This window comes from Perca flavescens, chromosome 20, assembly GCF_004354835.1.
Source record: "Perca flavescens isolate YP-PL-M2 chromosome 20, PFLA_1.0, whole genome shotgun sequence".
Classification (NCBI taxonomy): Eukaryota; Metazoa; Chordata; class Actinopteri; order Perciformes; family Percidae; genus Perca; species Perca flavescens.
Genome location: NC_041350.1, coordinates 1932561 through 1952225, shown reverse-complemented (window position 1 = coordinate 1952225; position 19665 = coordinate 1932561). Strand labels below are relative to the sequence as shown.

At 40.5% G+C, this 19665-nt stretch overlaps 1 protein-coding gene across 1 annotated transcript in view; it reads right to left on the bottom strand.

The window, feature by feature from the left end:
• The window catches only part of hectd1 (HECT domain containing 1), a 96673-nt gene that overhangs the window by 38025 nt on the left and 38983 nt on the right, over positions 1 to 19665 (bottom strand). Inside the window, 8 exon segments of the mRNA XM_028566291.1 lie at positions 1372 to 1548; positions 3414 to 3580; positions 4712 to 4822; positions 8139 to 8351; positions 10904 to 11043; positions 13805 to 13939; positions 16419 to 16524; positions 18165 to 18259. Coding sequence (XP_028422092.1) covers positions 1372 to 1548; positions 3414 to 3580; positions 4712 to 4822; positions 8139 to 8351; positions 10904 to 11043; positions 13805 to 13939; positions 16419 to 16524; positions 18165 to 18259 — 1144 coding nt within the window.

Genomic DNA, 19665 nt, shown 5'->3' with positions numbered 1-19665 from the left:
GATTACAGAGTAAAACATCAATGCTGACTGTGGGCAGTTATTCAAACCAGCTGGTCCTAAAAAACAACAAAAGTTGAATTTATTGGGTATATTCGTACTCGTACTCTTAAATTTGTGTACAAGATATTAAAAGTTTAAGCTTGATATATGGTTCTGCAGAGGGCTAAATGGAGAGCTTTTGCCGTAGCTAGTGGCCTGATGTTAATACTTGTGTGTGTGTGTGTGTGTGTTGGTGTGTGCGTCAAGCCGGCATATGTTTGTGTTTGTGTTGTGTGTGTGTGTGTGTGTGTGTGTGTGTGTGTGTGTGTTGAATTGAAAAACTTTATTAATCCCAATAGGGAAACTGGTTTGCCACCAACCAGCAATTGAACACAATACAAAACAGACAAACAAATAAATAATTCTAGATTAGTAGACTAATAGACCCTGATAAAGAGACACAATTTTAGGAAAAATTAAATTTCACAATACATGAATGTAAAAAACAAACACTATAGAATACAAGAATAATATCCAACAGTTAACAGTGTTGGTTAAAATATCTAACCGCTGAGGGAACAAAAGGCCTTCTCATGAGCTCACTAGAGCACCGAGGCATTACCAATCGCTCACTGAAAGAGCTCGAGTCCTTTGAACAAGTTGTGTAGTGGATGGCTTCAAAAAGCTCTTCTCTACAGTAACCTCCAGTACGACCGGGTTAAGACCAATAACTGAACCAGCTCTCTTGATTAACTTGTTTATTCTATTTTTGTCTTTAACAGATATACTGCCCCCCCCCCCAGCACATTACAGCATAAAAAAAGAACACTAGCCAAAATCCCGTGATAAAAAACATTTAAGAGCTTTGTGCTGATGTTGAATGATCTAAGTTTTCTCAAAAAGAACAATCTCGACTGAGTGTGTCTGTGCGTGTGTGTGTTACTGTGTGTGTGTGTGTGTGTGTGTGAGAGAGAGACTGTGTGCGTGCGTCTGTGTGTGCGTGCATGTGTGTGTGTGTGTGCGCGCACGCGCATATGTCTGTGTGACTGTGTGTTTGTGTGTGTGTGTGTGTGTGTGTCTGCGTGTGTGTGCGTGCTTGTGTCTGTGTCTTAGATTTAGTGTTCTGTGATGCAACATGTGGTGAATTAAGAAACTACCAATAATTTAATGATTGATTTAACCATCTTTACCAGTTTAACCTAAATCTAAACGTGTGGCTCAAATATCGTCCCACAGTTGAGCCTCTGGTGAACAGAAACAAGGCTCTGAGAAGAAGCTATTAAACGTGACATGAGTGGAAATCAAGCGGTTAATCTGGTTGGTCGGTTGGTCTGTGAATGAAGCTGCAGGATTAATAAACCGTTTGTATTGGTGGGTTTTTTAGCGTCTTACCGTTGTGAGCCTCTCCGGTGACGGTGCCATCTCCGGACGGGTTGCCGTCCTGGTCGCGCCACTTCCAGTCGATGCCGCGGACGACGCGCGCCCCCGGGACGATGTACTTCATCACCTGGGAACGAAACAGGCGCCGCTGGCGACGAAGGTTCGCCTCCGCCTCCTTCACAGCTTTACCTGAGGGAGGAGGAGGTGGTTAGTTTACTCCAAAGCCACGTTTAATCAAAGTCTCTTCATTAGTCTCCCTAAGGAGAAATTCGTTTTGGACAGAGAGAAATTGCTGCAAGAGTAACATAGACACACATCAAACACAGGGTTAAAACAGTTAGACATTGAACATGTAGGCTACTCTAGTAGCTGTGCAAAATTACAAGTTACCATTTTCTAAAAAGGCAGTTAATAAAAAATACAAAAAAATGTATCCATTTAGAAATAGAAATATCCTTAAAATCCATTGTAAAAATGCAGTAATTCATTCATTCCTATCCATACAGTCACAAATTTACATTAATAGAAACTGGGTCATAAATTCATTGCTGCTCATTTATCAGCTTAACTGCGAGAGGAACAAATGAGTGCTTATACCTATTATAGTTGCAGAGAGGAACCCTGTACCTCTTTCCTGAGTTCAAGAGCTCAAACTCCAAAAACAACACATGAGTTAGACAGGATGATCGTAGCCTGCCCGATTGTTGCATGATTAAAAAGCTCCTGCAGGTTGAGGGGTGCAGGTGTTCCCATAATTTTGCCTGCCGTCTTAACCAAATTAAAAATCTGCGTCTTGGATTTAACTGTCAAATTTCCAAACCAGCTGGTAATAATCACGAGAGATTTACGGTGTTCAGAGTCAGGACTCTGGTTGTTTGTGAATGGGATTATTTAGTGTGTGGGGTAAGCTTTTCTGGCCAAATCGTTGCTCTCTACACCAGTGTTTCTCAAATGGGGGTACGTGTACCCCAAGGGGTACTTTGGAGGACTGCGGCGTCTCATCTCTCTAAAAACACATCTGCTTGTTGCCTCTCTCCTCCGATGATTTCCTCGGAGGGAGGCAAGTGGAGGAGTCGAGGAGGCAATTTAAGCGACATGAAAAGCACCTTAGGATTGCCACTATTTGATATGAATCGACCTGTGATTAGGGATATATGATACCACAGTCAGCTAATAGTATGTTTCCCATTGATAAAATGAAATAGCGTGTTCTTCAACTTTATTTGGTCAACATTTTTGTGTTTGCACATACTTCGATATATTTTTATATTTCAAATAGGCTACTGAACATCGAGCCGCAACTCAGACATGCGGATCACGCGGGCAGTGTGTAAGCTCTAACCTGTTACCATGGGAGCCCAAATATAAACGGACACGCCACGCAGCCGTCACGCTCAAGCCACGCAGCCAGTGTGCAGGATAACCTGACTCCACCAGATGGATCGCTTCGCATTAGCTCGGCATATCCATCTGGGGATTTACCGTTGGAGAACTTTTTGGGAAGGGGAGAAAATCCTGGTGAGCTGATTGGATAAACCATCTGTCTATCTACCACCTATAGTTGCTGATAGACTGGCAAATCAACCAATCAGATCAACGAAGCGTATGAAAAAAAAAAACTCAAGCCAGGCTACCCCTGCTGCTGCTGCAGGCAAAGCATAGCATGTTAGCTTGAAGCTAGCAACATGTTGGTAAAGGAGATTTGCAGTTTGTGTAACGAGAATTTAGGAATAAAAGAATAAAAGGCCCCATTTCAGGTTCCTGGTCCATATTCCAAAAGAAGGATCCAAGAGGAATAAAGCATTAGCGAGCAGCTAACAGAATTAGGGCTACCGCTGTCTGAAAATACTGGTTAGCTGATTGGATAAACCATCTGTCTATCACCACCTTAACCCGCCTAAAAACCAGCGCTGATTGGTCGGTCGTATGGCAAACGGCTCCAAATTTCCTCTATCTCAAGATGCCAGACTGATCTGTGAGAGGACAACTGGAGCCCTGACTGTGTGATCTTCTCATGTCCTGAACACAAGCGTAACGGTGGGTGGCGGCCTTACCGAGCTGGTCCTCGCAGACGGCCGTGACGGTGCCGTACAGCTCGAGTCCAGACAGAGACAGGTAGTGGGTCTGACCACTGGCGTTCTTCCCCATCTGTTTGATCCGGATGTGTCTCCAGCCCTGCTTCTCCTCCTTGGACGGGTCCAGAGGCCAGGTTGCCGTCGACCTGAGACAGACAGGAATAGAAAACAGCTTCACATTATTAGCCTCTTAGCATTCGTTTATTCGTTTGGGTAAGTGGGGAATTCTGGATACTTTCTACCACGTGCTGATGAGAATTTTGTCACAAATGGTGCAGAATGAACTAGAGATGGTCAGCTCCGATACTGCCTAAAACGCTGGTATCGGGAAGTACGGGAGTTTATGCACCGATCAGATACCACGTAATAAAGCCCTAAGGAAAATCTACGTTAAAGTAGTTTATTTAGGTTATTTTTCCGTTATAACTGACTGTCAAACTGGAGAATAGAAGAAAGTTCTGGGGCATTCATCGTTTGTATTTGTTCATATTTTACAAAGAGGTTAACCTGAGACAGACAGACAACAGAGATAGAAATCATATCACATCCATACAGAGATAGTAGTATACAGCTGTTATACATCACATCCATACAGAGATAGTAGTATACAGCTGTTATACATCATATCACATCCATACAGAGATAGTAGTATACAGCTGTTATACATCACATCACAACCATACAGAGATAGTAGTATACAGCTGTTATACATCATATCACATCCATACAGAGATAGTAGTATACAGCTGTTATACATCATATCACATCCATACAGAGATAGTAGTATACAGCTGTTATACATCACATCACAACCATACAGGGATAGTAGTATAACGCTGTTATACATCACATCCATACAGAGATAGTAGTATACAGCTGTTATACATCACATCACAACCATACAGGGATAGTAGTATAACGCTGTTATACATCACATCCATACAGAGATAGTAGTATACAGCTGTTATACATCATATCACATCTATACAGAGATAGTAGTATACAGCTGTTATACATCATATCACATCTATACAGAGATAGTAGTATACAGCTGTTATACATCATATCACATCTATACAGAGATAGTAGTATACAGTTGTTAAAACATAAAATAGGACACATTGGTATCGGATCGGTACTCAGTATCGGCCGATACGCAAGTTCAGGTATCAGAATCGGTAAGCAAAAAAAAAATGGTATCGGGGCATCTTTAGAACGAACTGATGGTTACAGTTGATTAATTGATCAGGTTATTGGCCCAGAGAGGAAGGTCATACCCGGGTTCGTTGAGGCTGCAGTCGTCTACGTGGGTGTAGAGAGTCGTCCAGTTCTGACCATCCTTCGACACCTGAAACACCCAGTTCCTCAACGCAGAGCGACCATAGCCCCTGCAGGAAGAGGACGGGGAAGAAGAGGGGAAGAATAGAAAAAATAAGATTACCCCCAAAACATTTCTGGGTTGTTCCCTTGCATGTTTTAGGATGAAGGTGCGTTTGTCTCAAGATATACAGTACAGGCCAAAAGTTTGGACACACCTTCTCATTCAATGTATTTCTTTATGTTTTAATGACCCTTTACATTGTAGATTCTCACTGAAGGCATCAAAACTATGAATGAACACATATGGAATTATGTACTTAACAAAAAAGTGTGAAATAACTGAAAACATGTCTTATATTTTAGATTCTTCAAAGTAGCCACCCTTTGCTTTTTTTTATTAATAAGGGAAATAATTCCACTAATGAACCCTGACAAAGCACACCTGTGAAGGTAAAACCATTTCAGGTGACTACCTCATGAAGCTCATTGAGAGAACACCAAGGGTTTGCAGAGTTATCAAAAAAAGCAAAGGGTGGCTACTTTGAAGAATCTAAAATATAAGACATGTTTTCAGTTATTTCACACTTTTTTGTTAAGTACATAATTCCATATGTGTTCATTCATAGTTTTGATGCCTTCAGTGAGAATCTACAATGTAAATAGTCATGAAAATAAAAAGGAAACACATTGAATGAGAAGGTGTGCTTGTACTGTATGTTTGGCGACAGCCGAGAAAAGCCAGTGTGACTGATCAGTCTCCCCGAGTTGGTCCGGAGAGACGAGACGTAATACATCTCTATAACAGCAGGCGGCGCTAATCTGTATTGTCGCCCAAAAAATGGAAACCGGCAGCTGATTGGATGAATGCGTCACATGGGTTTGGTTTCTCCGGAAATTCAAAGCCAGACTGTCATGGCGGCTCGTTCAGAATACGATCTCATATTGGACTAAAATAGTTCACCGAAAAAACAGGTTTCTGAGAAAATTTGAAGAGAGAAATTGTCTGTCTGTCTGTTGTTGTTGAATCTGTCTTCATTTCAGATCAACAAAGATTTTGAGAAACTCTAGTCACGCTCATCCCGCTCGCCATTTCCTGGTTAGCTCTCCACCAATCAGAGGGGTCATTTGAGTCCGACTGCCGGCAGTGCCCGTAACGCCAATTAGACAAGTCAAATCGGCCAAAATGAACGCCGACGGCACAGAACACACCGAACAGACTCGAGTCACCGACCTCGCCAGATGGCCGATTATCTGCTTGGTGTGAATGTTTGGTATATTACCCTGTGTGTCTCAGGGTGTATGTTTGGTACATTACCCTGTGTGTCTCAGGGTGTATGTTTGGTATATTACCCTGTGTGTCTCAGGGTGTATGTTTGGTACATTACCCTGTGTGTCTCAGGGTGTATGTTTGGTATATTACCCTGTGTGTCTCAGGGTGTATGTTTGGTATATTACCCTGTGTGTCTCAGGGTGTATGTTTGGTACATTACCCTGTGTGTGTCTCAGGGTGTATGTTTCAGGGTGTATGTTCATTACCCTGTGTGTCTCAGGGTGTATGTTTGGTATATTACCCTGTGTGTCTAAGGGTGTATGTTTGGTATATTACCCTGTGTGTCTAAGGGTGTATGTTTGGTATATTACCCTGTGTGTCTAAGGGTGTATGTTTGGTATATTACCCTGTGTGTCTCAGGGTGTATGTTTGTACATTACCCTGTGTGTCTCAGGGTGTATGTTTGGTACATTACCCTGTGTGTCTCAGGGTGTATGTTTGGTATGTTTTACATTACCCTGTGTGTCTCAGGGTGTATGTTTGGTATATTACCCTGTGTGTCTCAGGGTGTATGTTTGGTATATTACCCTGTGTGTCTAAGGGTGTATGTTTGGTATATTACCCTGTGTGTCTCAGGGTGTATGTTTGGTATATTACCCTGTGTGTCTAAGGGTGTATGTTTGGTTCATTACCCTGTGTGTTTAAGGGTGTATGTTTGGTTCATTACCCTGTGTGTCTCAGGGTGTATGTTTGGTATATTACCCTGTGTGTCTCAGGGTGTATGTTTGGTATATTACCCTGTGTGTCTCAGGGTGTATGTTTGGTACATTACCCTGTGTGTCTCAGGGTGTATGTTTGGTACATTACCCTGTGTGTCTCAGGGTGTATGTTTGGTATATTACCCTGTGTGTCTCAGGGTGTATGTTTGGTTCATTACCCTGTGTGTCTCAGGGTGTATGTTTGGTTCATTACCCTGTGTGTCTCAGGGTGTATGTTTGGTATATTACCCTGTGTGTCTCAGGGTGTATGTTTGGTATATTACCCTGTGTGTCTCAGGGTGGGTTTGTATGTTTGTATGTTTATATTACCCTGTGTGTCTAAGGGTGTATGTTTGGTATATTACCCTGTGTGTCTAAGGGTGTATGTTTGGTATATTACCCTGTGTGTCTCAGGGTGTATGTTTGGTACATTACCCTGTGTGTCTAAGGGTGTATGTTTGGTTCATTACCCTGTGTGTCTAAGGGTGTATGTTTGGTTCATTACCCTGTGTGTCTCAGGGTGTATGTTTGGTATATTACCCTGTGTGTCTCAGGGTGTATGTTTGGTATATTACCCTGTGTGTCTCAGGGTGTATGTTTGGTTCATTACCCTGTGTGTCTCAGGGTGTATGTTTGTATATTTGTGTGTCTCAGGGTGTATATTACCCTGTGTGTCTAAGGGTGTATGTTTGGTATATTACCCTGTGTGTCTCAGGGTGTATGTTTGGTATATTACCCTGTGTGTCTCAGGGTGTATGTTTGGTATATTACCCTGTGTGTCTAAGGGTGTATGTTTGGTATATTACCCTGTGTGTCTCAGGGTGTATGTTTGGTATATTACCCTGTGTGTCTCAGGGTGTATGTTTGGTATATTACCCTGTGTGTCTAAGGGTGTATGTTTGGTATATTACCCTGTGTGTCTCAGGGTGTATGTTTGGTTCATTACCCTGTGTGTCTAAGGGTGTATGTTTGGTATATTACCCTGTGTGTCTCAGGGTGTATGTTTGGTATATTACCCTGTGTGTCTCAGGGTGTATGTTTGGTATATTACCCTGTGTGTCTAAGGGTGTATGTTTGGTATATTACCCTGTGTGTCTCAGGGTGTATGTTTGGTTCATTACCCTGTGTGTCTCAGGGTGTATGTTTGGTATATTACCCTGTGTGTCTCAGGGTGTATGTTTGGTTCATTACCCTGTGTGTCTCAGGGTGTATGTTTGGTATATTACCCTGTGTGTCTCACGGTGTATGTTTGGTTTATTACCTGGCGTGTCTCAGGGTGTATGCTGAAGGAATGACCCTGTGTGTCTCGATGGTATATTACCCTGTGTGTCTCACGGTGTATGTTTGGTTTATTACCTGGCGTGTCTCAGGGTGTATGCTGAAGGAATGACCCAGAGCCCGAGGTCGACGGCGAACCAGGCGTTCTTGTCGTCGTTGGTGTGGCAGTTGAGGGCGGAGCTATCCCGACTCAGGATGTCCTCCAGCCGCCCGTACGGGAGGTTACGCCCCTCTGATGATGTCACCACCACCAGGCCGTAGGCAGCGGGATTCACCCACTCGTAGGCAGTCCTGAATGGAACAAGGAGTCTATAAGTTACTATCAAAATTGACGATTATCGCCACTGTTCATCACACCCCCAACCGGCCCGTCAGACACCGCCTACAAAGAGCCTGGGTCTGTCCCAGGTTTCTTCCCAAGAGGGAGTTTTTCCTCGCCACTGTCGCACTGCTTGCTCTTGAGGGAATTACTGGAATGGTTGGGGCTTTGTAAATTATAGAGTGTGGTCTATCTGTAAAGTGTCTCGAGATAACTCTTGTTATGATTTGATACTATAAATAAAAATTAAAATTGAAAAAAATTATTAAGATACACATCTAACGCAAGTCCAGTTGTGATGACGAGCCAAAAGTATGATCTAAAACTACCTCTGATAAAAAGCAGAATTTGAAAACTATTGACTAACTTACACCCTTAAAAAAAACGCCGATAAATCATATTTTTAAATATTCATTAACCCTCCTGGTGTCCTTGGGTCAAATCTGACCCATTTTCTAAGAGTTCCTATATCAGAAATTTGGGTTTTCTTCCAAACAAATTGTCCCAAAAAAAATGACTTTGATGGTTCACTACAGCGCTCTTCACAAGTTAAAAAATCAGTTCTCTACTTTCATTGAATTTGGGTGTTTGTCAATTTTATAGCTTTTTAAAGATAAAACTATTGATAAAAGAACTTTGACAAAAGTGATGAAAAATGTTAACAAAATTCAATTTTCATTAAAAATTTTGGGGAATAACCCACAAAAACTTCAAAAAAGGCTCAGCATATCAACCAAAATGTTGATATGAAGGTTTTTCCATTTCAAATTTTGACCCAAGTTGACAGGGAAGTTGCAGGTCGAAAACACAAGGGTTAAACTCTTTAATAAGTCTACAAATCCTAAAAACATGGAACATTTACAGGGTTTAATTTAATTATAAACATTCAAAACAATCTCACACCAAACTCCATTCAAAAATCAGCTAATTTAACTTTTCTCTGCTTATTGCCAAAAAGGTACATGCTGCATAAAATGGGACATTTGGAGCCACTCTCACACAACCTATAATGCACCAAACGTGCACTTTAAAGCAGGACCGGTGCCAGGATTCCAGTTTAAATTAAAAAAGTTATCAAATCCCTGTTTAACCTAATAAAAATGACTGGCTAATATACGGTTATATTATATATATATTATATGTGCTTACATAATAAAGATTGTAAAAGCTTGATGCTATTTATATGTTGTTGCATTGTAAAAAGTTTCGGTGCAAAGGACGGACCTATCCGCGATCGCTCTCATTGGTTCTGCCCAAAAGAAGAGCGCTTTGGACTCTCCATTACTACCATACCTGGCTGTGCTATAGCACATCTCTCCTAACCTCAGGAACTACAGACTGTAAATGTGGTCAGGAATCTAATATTTCCCCAAAACATAGTTTAGTTCTGCTCGTATAACATGAGGACGAATATTTCAACTGTTTTAAGTTTTCAACAATATACAGATCAACAACACTGCCCGACAGTTTCAATCAATACTCGGCCACAGAACGTGTTCACTGACAACGTCATCTGTCATGTAAAACAAGACTCAAGTTATTTCCTTACTTTAGTGTGATGATTCATGTTAAAAACATGTTTAACAAAAATAAATAAATCGCATTAATAGCCCTAAAGCATTACTGGCCATAACAAGAGAAAACCATGAGGGAAAAAACAACTTGACAACAGTAACAAGCTGTTATAGAAATAGAACTGCGCCTGCAGCTTCTGTAGCGGGTTATGAATTGATTATTTTAATCCATATATCTCATATAACGACATAATACAATACAGGCAGAGTAGCCACATACCTTACTGTTATCCTCTGGGGGTCCTACACAATTAAACTCCCTAAAGCAGAAGAAGTGACCGGATACTCATCCGCGGAAGACCTATCCACAGGACTATATCCATAGGGGCTATATCATCCACTCACGAGGCAGAGGCAAAGGCTATAGCACCGGCGCTGACCACGCTAGCTGCGCTAGCCGCGCTAGCATCCTGCGGTGTCCGAGACAAAGACGTGCTCGGCGTTGTGGATCTCAGCTCTCCTTCATCTCCTGGTTGCAGCGATGACTCTGAGACCGCTCGTGCACGTTTGAGGTACCTAAACAACGACTGTTGCAACCTTGTTCTTTACTGGAAATGATTTTCACACTCTCAGATCACTGGGAGCTAGCCTAGCCTAGCATACCGACAAGCTACATCCGATCCGAACCTCACTGTCTGCTGAACTTGCGCAGAAACATAAAAATAGACATGACCAGTTTTTTTAAATTGTTTTTGAAAACTAAACATTTAGACAATTTTAGCACAAATTATGAGATTATTTGCCGATTTTTAATAATTCTTCACCAAATTATAATATATTAATTAATGTTTTTTGAGGAAATGTTTTGGGTGGGCCTGTTGAAAAGTGGGTGGGCCTAGGCCCGTCAGGCCCACCCATAACGCCGTGCCTGCTTTAACGTATAATAAATAATTCAATAAAGTTAGAAGTAAAATAAGGATTTATAGTGCGAGTGGAGCCGCAGGTCTTACTTGGCGTTGGTTCCGACCCAGTAGATGATTCCATTCTCGTCAAAGTCGTGTTGGTGTCTGAAGGTGAAAGTCTGTCCTTCCCTCAGCTTCCTCACAAAGACGAAGGATGAGCGCTCAAAGTCGTACCACTGCTTCGCCACCTGGGAGGAAGAGAGCGCGAGCTTAAAATGGTTCCCAACCTTTGGTACAACTACAGCTCGGAGTGAAGCTAAATGTCTTGGTTTCGGCTATTTATTTCAGCTGTTTAGTCAGTACTTTAGGCTGCTGTTTCAGCTGTTTAGTCAGTACTTTAGGCTGCTGTTTCAGCTGTTTAGTCAGTACTTTAAGCGGTTGTTTCAGCTGTTTAGTCAGTACTTTAAACTGCTGTTTCAGCTGTTTAGTCAGTACTTTAAGCTGCCGTTTCAGCTGTTTAGTCAGTACTTTAAGCTGCCGTTTCAACTGTTTAGTCAGTACTTTTAGCTGCTATTTCAACTGTTTAGTCAGTACTTTTAGCTGCTGTTTCAGCTGTTTAGTCAGTACTTTAAACTGCCGTTTCAGCTGTTTAGTCAGTACTTTAAGCTGCCGTTTCAACTGTTTAGTCAGTACTTTTAGCTGCTATTTCAACTGTTTAGTCAGTACTTTTAGCTGCTGTTTCAGCTGTTTAGTCAGTACTTTAAACTGCTGTTTCAGCTGTTTAGTCAGTACTTTATGCTGCCGTTTCAGCTGTTTAGTCAGTACTTTATGCTGCCGTTTCAGCTGTTTAGTCAGTACTTTATGCTGCCGTTTCAGCTGTTTAGTCAGTACTTTAAGCTGCCGTTTCAGCTGTTTAGTCAGTACTTTAAGCTGCCGTTTCAGCTGTTTAGTCAGTACTTTAAGCTGCCGTTTCAACTGTTTAGTCAGTACTTTTAGCTGCTATTTCAACTGTTTAGTCAGTACTTTTAGCTGCTGTTTCAGCTGTTTAGTCAGTACTTTAAACTGCTGTTTCAGCTGTTTAGTCAGTACTTTATGCTGCCGTTTCAGCTGTTTAGTCAGTACTTTATGCTGCCGTTTCAGCTGTTTAGTCAGTACTTTATGCTGCCGTTTCAGCTGTTTAGTCAGTACTTTAAGATGCCGTTTCAGCTGTTTAGTCAGTACTTTAAGCTGCTATTTCAACTGTTTAGTCAGTACTTTTAGCTGCTATTTCAGCTGTTTAGTCAGTACTTTTAGCTGCTGTTTCAGCTGTTTAGTCAGTACTTTTAGCTGCTGTTTCAGCTGTTTAGTCAGTACTTTAAACTGCTGTTTCAGCTGTTTAGTCAGTACTTTAAGCTGCCATTTCAGCTGTTTAGTCAGTACTTTATGCTGCCGTTTCAGCTGTTTAGTCAGTACTTTAAGCTGCCGTTTCAGCTGTTTAGTCTGTACTTTAAGCTGCTATTTCAGCTGTTTAGTCAGTACTTTTAGCTGCTGTTTCAGCTGTTTAGTCAGTACTATAAGCTGCTGTTTCAGCTGTTTAGTCTGTACTTTAAGCTGCTATTTCAGCTGTTTAGTCAGTACTTTAAGCTGCTATTTCAGCTGTTTAGTCAGTACTTTTAGCTGCTGTTTCAGCTGTTTAGTCAGTACTATAAGCTGCTGTTTCAGCTGTTTAGTCTGTACTTTAAGCTGCTATTTCAGCTGTTTAGTCAGTACTTTTAGCTGCTGTCTAGTCAGTACTTTTAGCTGCTGTCTAGTCAGTACTTTTAGCTGCCGTTTCAAATGTTTAGTCAGTACTTTAAGCTGCAGTTTCAGCTGTTTAGTCAGTACTTTTAGCTGCTATTTCAGCTGTTTAGTCAGTACTTTTAGCTGCCGTTTCAGCTGTTTAGTCAGTACTTTTAGCTGCCGTTTCAGCTGTTTAGTCAGTACTTTTAGCTGCTGTTTCAGCTGTTTAGTCAGTACTTTTAGCTGCTGTTTCAGCTGTTTAGTCAGTACTATAGCTGCTGTTTCAGCTGTTTAGTCTGTACTTTTTGCTGTTTCAGCTGTTTTCAGCTGTTTAGTCAGTACTTTTAGCTGCTGTTTCAGCTGTTTAGTCAGTACTTTTAGCTGCTGTTTCAGCTGTTTAGTCAGTACTTTAAGCTGCTGTTTCAGCTGTTTAGTCAGTACTTTAAGCTGCTGTTTCAGCTGTTTAGTCAGTACTTTAAGCTGCTCTTTCTGTTGTTTAGTCAGTACTTTTAGCTGCTGTTTCAGCTGTTTAGTCAGTACATTTAGCTGCTATTTCAGCTGTTTAGTCAGTACTTTAAGCTGCTGTTTCAGCTGTTTAGTCAGTACTTTAAGCTGCTGTTTCAGCTGTTTAGTCAGTACTTTTAGCTGCTGTCTAGTCAGTACTTTTAGCTGCCGTTTCAAATGTTTAGTCAGTACTTTAAGCTGCTGTCTAGTCAGTACTTTTAGCTGCCGTTTCAGCTGTTTAGTCAGTACTTTAAGCTGCTGTTTCAGCTGTTTAGTCAGTACTTTTAGCTGCTGTTTCAGCTGTTTAGTGAGTACTTTAAGCTGCTGTTTCAGCTGTTTAGTCAGTACTTTGAGCTGCTGTTTCAGCCGTTTAGTGAGTACTTTAAGCTGCTGTTTCAGCTGTTTAGTGAGTACTTTAAGCTGCTGTTTCAGCCGTTTAGTCAGTACTTTTAGCTGCTGTTTCAGCTGTTTAGTGAGTACTTTAAGCTGCTGTTTCAGCTGTTTAGTCAGTACTTTAAGCTGCTGTTTCAGCTGTTTAGTCAGTACTTTTAGCTGCTGTTTCAGCTGTTTAGTGAGTACTTTAAGCTGCTGTTTCAGCTGTTTAGTGAGTACTTTAAGCTGCTGTTTCAGCTGTTTAGTCAGTACTTTAAGCTGCTGTTTCAGCTGTTTAGTCAGTACTTTTAGCTAAGTATTTCACCAGTTTGGTGAGTAGTACTACTCTGTAATCTCTGTTCCGTGTGTCCTCACCATCTTCAGCAGGTACTGCTCCAGAGACTCCACGGTGGCGAGCGGTTCCATCTTCAACATGCGTCCCGTTCTGTCGATCAGAGCCGTCTCACCGGGCGCTCTCTCCAGACGGAAACGCAACCTCCTCGTCAAGATCTGACGAGAACAAACGCACCCAGGTCAGAAGACAGGAGTCAGAGTCCCCCACCCCCAAGCTTCAACGTTAAGGTTTTTGGTTTTCACTTGTCCGGTCAGGCAAGTGGAAAAAAGTAATTATTTTAACAAAAAACTAATTTCAGAAGCACCGAAAACAGAGTCAAATGTCAAAACCCAGCAAAACATATAAAAAAGGGAAAAAAAATTAAAATTCGGAAAAACCTCCCAAAAAAAACTTTGCAAAAAAACAAAAAGGAAAAAATAAATACAAAAAACCCAGAAAATGTGTCAAAAAAAGAAAGAAAAATCTTTAAAATAATTTAAAAAAAAAGTTGGTAGTTGTATTCACTAACTCTAAGGCCGGTTACACACTGCCTGGGTGGCTTGAGCGTGGCGTTTGTGTTGCATGTCACTGCTGCTGCTGCTGCTGCTAGCCTTGTCTGGACACATCGATGTTTCCCATAAACATAAACAAATATATTCTGATCTGATTACAGCAAAGACAACATCTGCAGTATTGATGGCGAAATAGGCTCCAGTATATTTCCTTCTGGATTGACAGGTGACATATTAGAAAATCAATTTTCTTTTTTAAATTACATTTATATCTCTGCGTTTATGTCAAAACCTCCAGACTTTCAAACACCAAAATGTCATTTATTAATATGTATTCATGTCTAAATGACATATAAACATCTTTTCCGGTTCTTTTTTGCGTGGAAACGCTTCCAACACGCTTGCGTGTCGCATGAAAAATAGGCGTCGGTTCCATTTCTAGCACACATGCGTTTTCAATAAGTGCTTGTCACGCAGACTCTAAGCTCTAACCTGTTAACATGGGAGCCCAAATATAAACAGATACGCCACGCAGCCAGTGGCCTAACTTGGTGTTTTACTCATAGATATAGAACAATAGATATGACATGTAATTCTGACTTGCCATTCCAGGATGGAAGCACTTGGCAGCCATCTTACCAGGGTTAAGTTTTAGAATTGCTTCCATTGGAACCAATGGGGAAAGAGGCTCATGTTGTCTTTATTATCCTTATATTTTTCTACCAATACATCAATAGTGGTTTCAATTCAAAGTAATGACTGTAAGACAACTGTGCCTTTCTAGAAACAAACAAAAAGTCTTTCTGGATGTTACTTTACCTCGTGAAGACATGGATTATTAAGTTTTAATTTGCTTTACTGAAAGGAAAATCGTGTAAAGGCATGAGGTAAGCTGACAACAATAGATAGTTAATATAATATAATAGTTAATATATGATGACTGACAGCAGGATGCAACATGGCTAATGTTTGGGGAGCTAACGTTAGCTGGTGAAAATGTACCGTTAAGTGCGGCTGGTCTGTTAGGCTCCGTGTTGCTGGATGTGGCTACTGTTGATTTGTGTAACGTAACTTTACTCTATGTGTAACGTTACAGTAGGCTACTTGTCGTTAACTTTAACTTAAACTAACGTAAACTTAACACAGATTGAGTGAAATCAGCCTCAGCAGTCAATGTATGTATGTCAATATTAACGACATGTTAAAAAAATTGTTATAACTTTACTAAATGTCTTATTTGAGATAAAAAAATCAATCAACTGAAAGGATGTTTGCTGTTGATAAATGATGTTAAGAGCTAGCTAGCAATCACCACTAACTGACATCTCAGCCGGTCTGTTAATAGTTGCTAGGCAACGTAACTAGCTAGCTAGTTCACCAACCTTTCTGTATTTATAGTTAAAAAAAAGAAGAGAAAAAAATACTCTATCTACTCCTACTGACGTGTGGAAAGTGATGGCAGCCTCCTGGGTCTCTTTGGTCCTTCTGGAAAAGCAGTTAGGTGCTGCACAGCTGATAACCATACTGGTTGCCATAGGTGACAATTGTAAACAGTACCCTAGTAAGATGGCGGACAGTTATGCCATAAGTTATGACGTCATGTCATATCTATTGTTCTATATCTATGGTTTTACTGGGGTCATAGAAACATAGGCACTAGGGTTGGGCATCGAGAACCGATTCCTAATCGGGATCTTTTCAAAAATTATGATTCCATCAGAATAGTTTCTTTATTGGAATCGTTTGGAGGATTTGGTTTCAAATGTGATCATAGGTTCCAAATTTAATATGCGCAAGTTTGGGTTTCCATAGCGGCCAGGCGCTTGTTGTGTTGCAGCCATGGAGCACAGTAAGCGGAGCTCTAGTGTGGCTTTATTTTGCATTGAAAAAACTGTAAAACTGCAACCCACCTTTGAATCAAAATAAAACTCTCCTCTTATTTGTGAAATAAGCATCTGACCCGTTTCAACTCCACCACTCAAAGAATCCGAATCGAGAATCGATAAGAACCGGAATCGAAAGGAAGAAGCGGAATTGGAATCAGAATAGTTAAAATCAAAACGATGCCCAACCCTAATAGGCACGCTCCCCCCCCCATCCATCAGGAAACCCTAACTGTGGAACCCTGACTTACGCTTATTACCTGCAGGTTGTAAGAGGATCCTGGCGTGTCGTACAGGTGCAGAGGTAGACGTTCTATCGACTCCAGGACTGCGATCAGTTTACGAATTAAGGCAACAGCTGGTCGGCTGCAGACACACAAACAATCAAGGTTCAATCTAACACACTTATCAAAAAAAAAAAAAAATGACTTAAACCGATTAATCAAATCAACAAAATAATTGGGGATTCATTTAATAGTTGACTAGGGATGTCACGATACCAAAAGTACACAATACTAAATACCAAAGTTTATTACTTTATTATTTGCATATATTTATCCATCAAGGTTCAATCTAACACACTTATCATAAAAAAAATGACTCAAACCGATTAATCAATCAACAAAATAATTGGGGATTCATTTAATAGTTGACTAGGGATGTCACGATACCAAAAGTACACAATACTAAATACCAAAGTTTATTACTTTATTTAAACAATTAGGGGGTGGGGACTACGTGTCCCCCTAGGGGTACTTTGGAGGACTGCAGGGGGTACGTGAGATTTTTGCTAAATGTTGTTCAGTTACAAGCAAGGGGGTAAGCGAGCGTCTGGAATGCGTAGCTCCTATGGCGTCATTTTGATGCTAACAACTGATCACCTCCCGTTAGCATCCCATTGACTCCCATTCATTCTGACGTCACTTTGACAGAGAATAACTTTACATCTGAAGCGTTTAAAGACTCTATTTGTCCGTTGTTTATTTCTAAAGAAACACGACAATGTATAAAAGGCTCCATTACCTTGTAGCTCACGTTATGGCTCCGTAGCAGAACGCTTTTATAACAATAGGCTAACGATTGGGTCATAACCACGAGACTTACTGTCACACAGTAGAGGAATTACCGTATAGTACAGGAGAAGCTCACAGGCAGTTTGGACTCACATTAGCTGTTTAGGTTTAATTACTAATGTTAACTAGCATGTTAGTGATCAGTAATTACTAATGTTAACTAGCATGTTAGTGATCAGTAATTAGCCTGTGTCTATGTTATCTCCTTACATATACCTACACTCTCCGTCTCTGTGAGATTGGGAATGATTGAGATTTCTCTCTCACAGCTACCAGAAGACTTCACACTTTCAGACACGTTGCTCACGTCACATCTACGTCTTCAAGCTCAGTTGGAGGCTGCTCAGTAACACTCAGCCAGCACCGGGAAAGAGACTTCTGATATCCTCCACTGGACTCAGACCAGAGACACGGGGTCTGCTGGTCCAGTCTATATATGTCAATGGTTACAAGGCTGTAGTTAGTTCTGTCTTCTTTTCTCCAAGTTTGTTGGGTTTTCAAAGTTTTTGTCGCGGTTTTTGAAAGTTTTGTCATTTGTTTTGACCTATTCTTGCCTTTCTTCCTCACTTTTTTCTAGTGGCTTTTCTTCAATTTTTTATTCAGCTTTTTTCTAAGTTTTTGTCACTTTTTTCGAAGTTTGTCGCTTATTTTAATTTTGTCACTTTTGTCGCCCTATTGTTGCCTTGCTTCTTTCTACTGTGTTGTTTTTTTTTTAAGTTTTTATTACCATTTTCGACCAATTCTTGCCTTTAAAACTGTTCAAAGGGGGAACATTATAGAAAAACGCTTGTGAACTGGACTAGAACATTTTTAGCGTTAGGCGTGTATACTGCCCCCGACTTGGTACATAAGTACAGGTTCTAGTGATATCCCTGTAGTTGAGAACTAATGGGTTCATCTTTGCAACTCTAGAGTAAATAAACCCTGCGTTACCTTTCATCGTCTTCATTCTCGCTGAAAGCCGCCTTAAAGACATTGATCCGCTCCATTAAAGGCTTACAATCATGTTTCAGGTCCAGTTCTAAACTCTGTAAACAAAAAAAAACAACAGAAAAACTCACTTTACATCCTCCTTTAACTGTGTTTTAGGGTAAAGACCAGCACTGGAAGAAGTATTCAGATCCTTTACTGCAGTAAAAGTACTAATACTACACTGTAACAACACTCTGTTACAAGTTAAAGTCCTGCAGTGAAAATGTTCCTTCAGTAAAGTAACTAGTAACTAAAGCTGGAACAGATGAATGTAGTGGAGTAACTAAAGTAACTAGTAACTAAAGCTGGAACAGATGAATGTAGTGGAGTAACTAAAGTAACTAGTAACTAAAGCTGGAACAGATGAATGTAGTGGAGTAACTAAAGTAACTAGTAACTAAAGCTGGAACAGATGAATGTAGAGGAGTAACTAAAGTAACTAGTAACTAAAGCTGGAACAGATGAATGTAGGAGAGTAACTAAAGTAACTAGTAACTAAAGCTGGAACAGATGAATGTAGGAGAGTAACTAAAGTAACTAGTAACTAAAGCTGGAACAGATGAATGTAGCGGAGTAACTAAAGTAACTAGTAACTAAAGCTGGAACAGATGAATGTAGAGGAGTAACTAAAGTAACTAGTAACTAAAGCTGGAACAGATGAATGTAGAGGAGTAACTAAAGTAACTAGTAACTAAAGCTGGAACAGATGAATGTAGGAGAGTAACTAAAGTAACTAGTAACTAAAGCTGGAACAGATGAATGTAGCGGAGTAACTAAAGTAACTAGTAACTAAAGCTGGAACAGATGAATGTAGCGGAGTAACTAAAGTAACTAGTAATTAAAGCTGGAACAGATGAATGTAGCGGAGTATCTAAAGTAACTAGTAACTAAAGCTGGAACAGATGAATGTAGCGGAGTAACTAAAGTAACTAGTAACTAAAGCTGGAACAGATGAATATAGGGGAGTAACTAAAGTAACTAGTAACTAAAGCTGGAACAGATGAATGTAGTGGAGTAACTAAAGTAACTAGTAACTAAAGCTGGAACAGATGAATGTAGCGGAGTAACTAAAGTAACTAGTAACTAAAGCTGGAACAGATGAATGTAGCGGAGTAACTAAAGTAACTAGTAACTAAAGCTGGAACAGATGAATGTAGCGGAGTAACTAAAGTAACTAGTAACTAAAGCTGGAACAGATGAATGTAGCGGAGTAACTAAAGTAACTAGTAACTAAAGCTGGAACAGATGAATGTAGCGGAGTAACTAAAGTAACTAGTAACTAAAGCTGGAACAGATGAATGTAGCGGAGTAACTAAAGTAACTAGTAACTAAAGCTGGAACAGATGAATGTAGCGGAGTAACTAAAGTAACTAGTAACTAAAAGCTGGAACAGATGAATGTAGCGGAGTAACTAAAGTAACTAGTAACTAAAAGCTGGAACAGATGAATGTAGCGGAGTAAC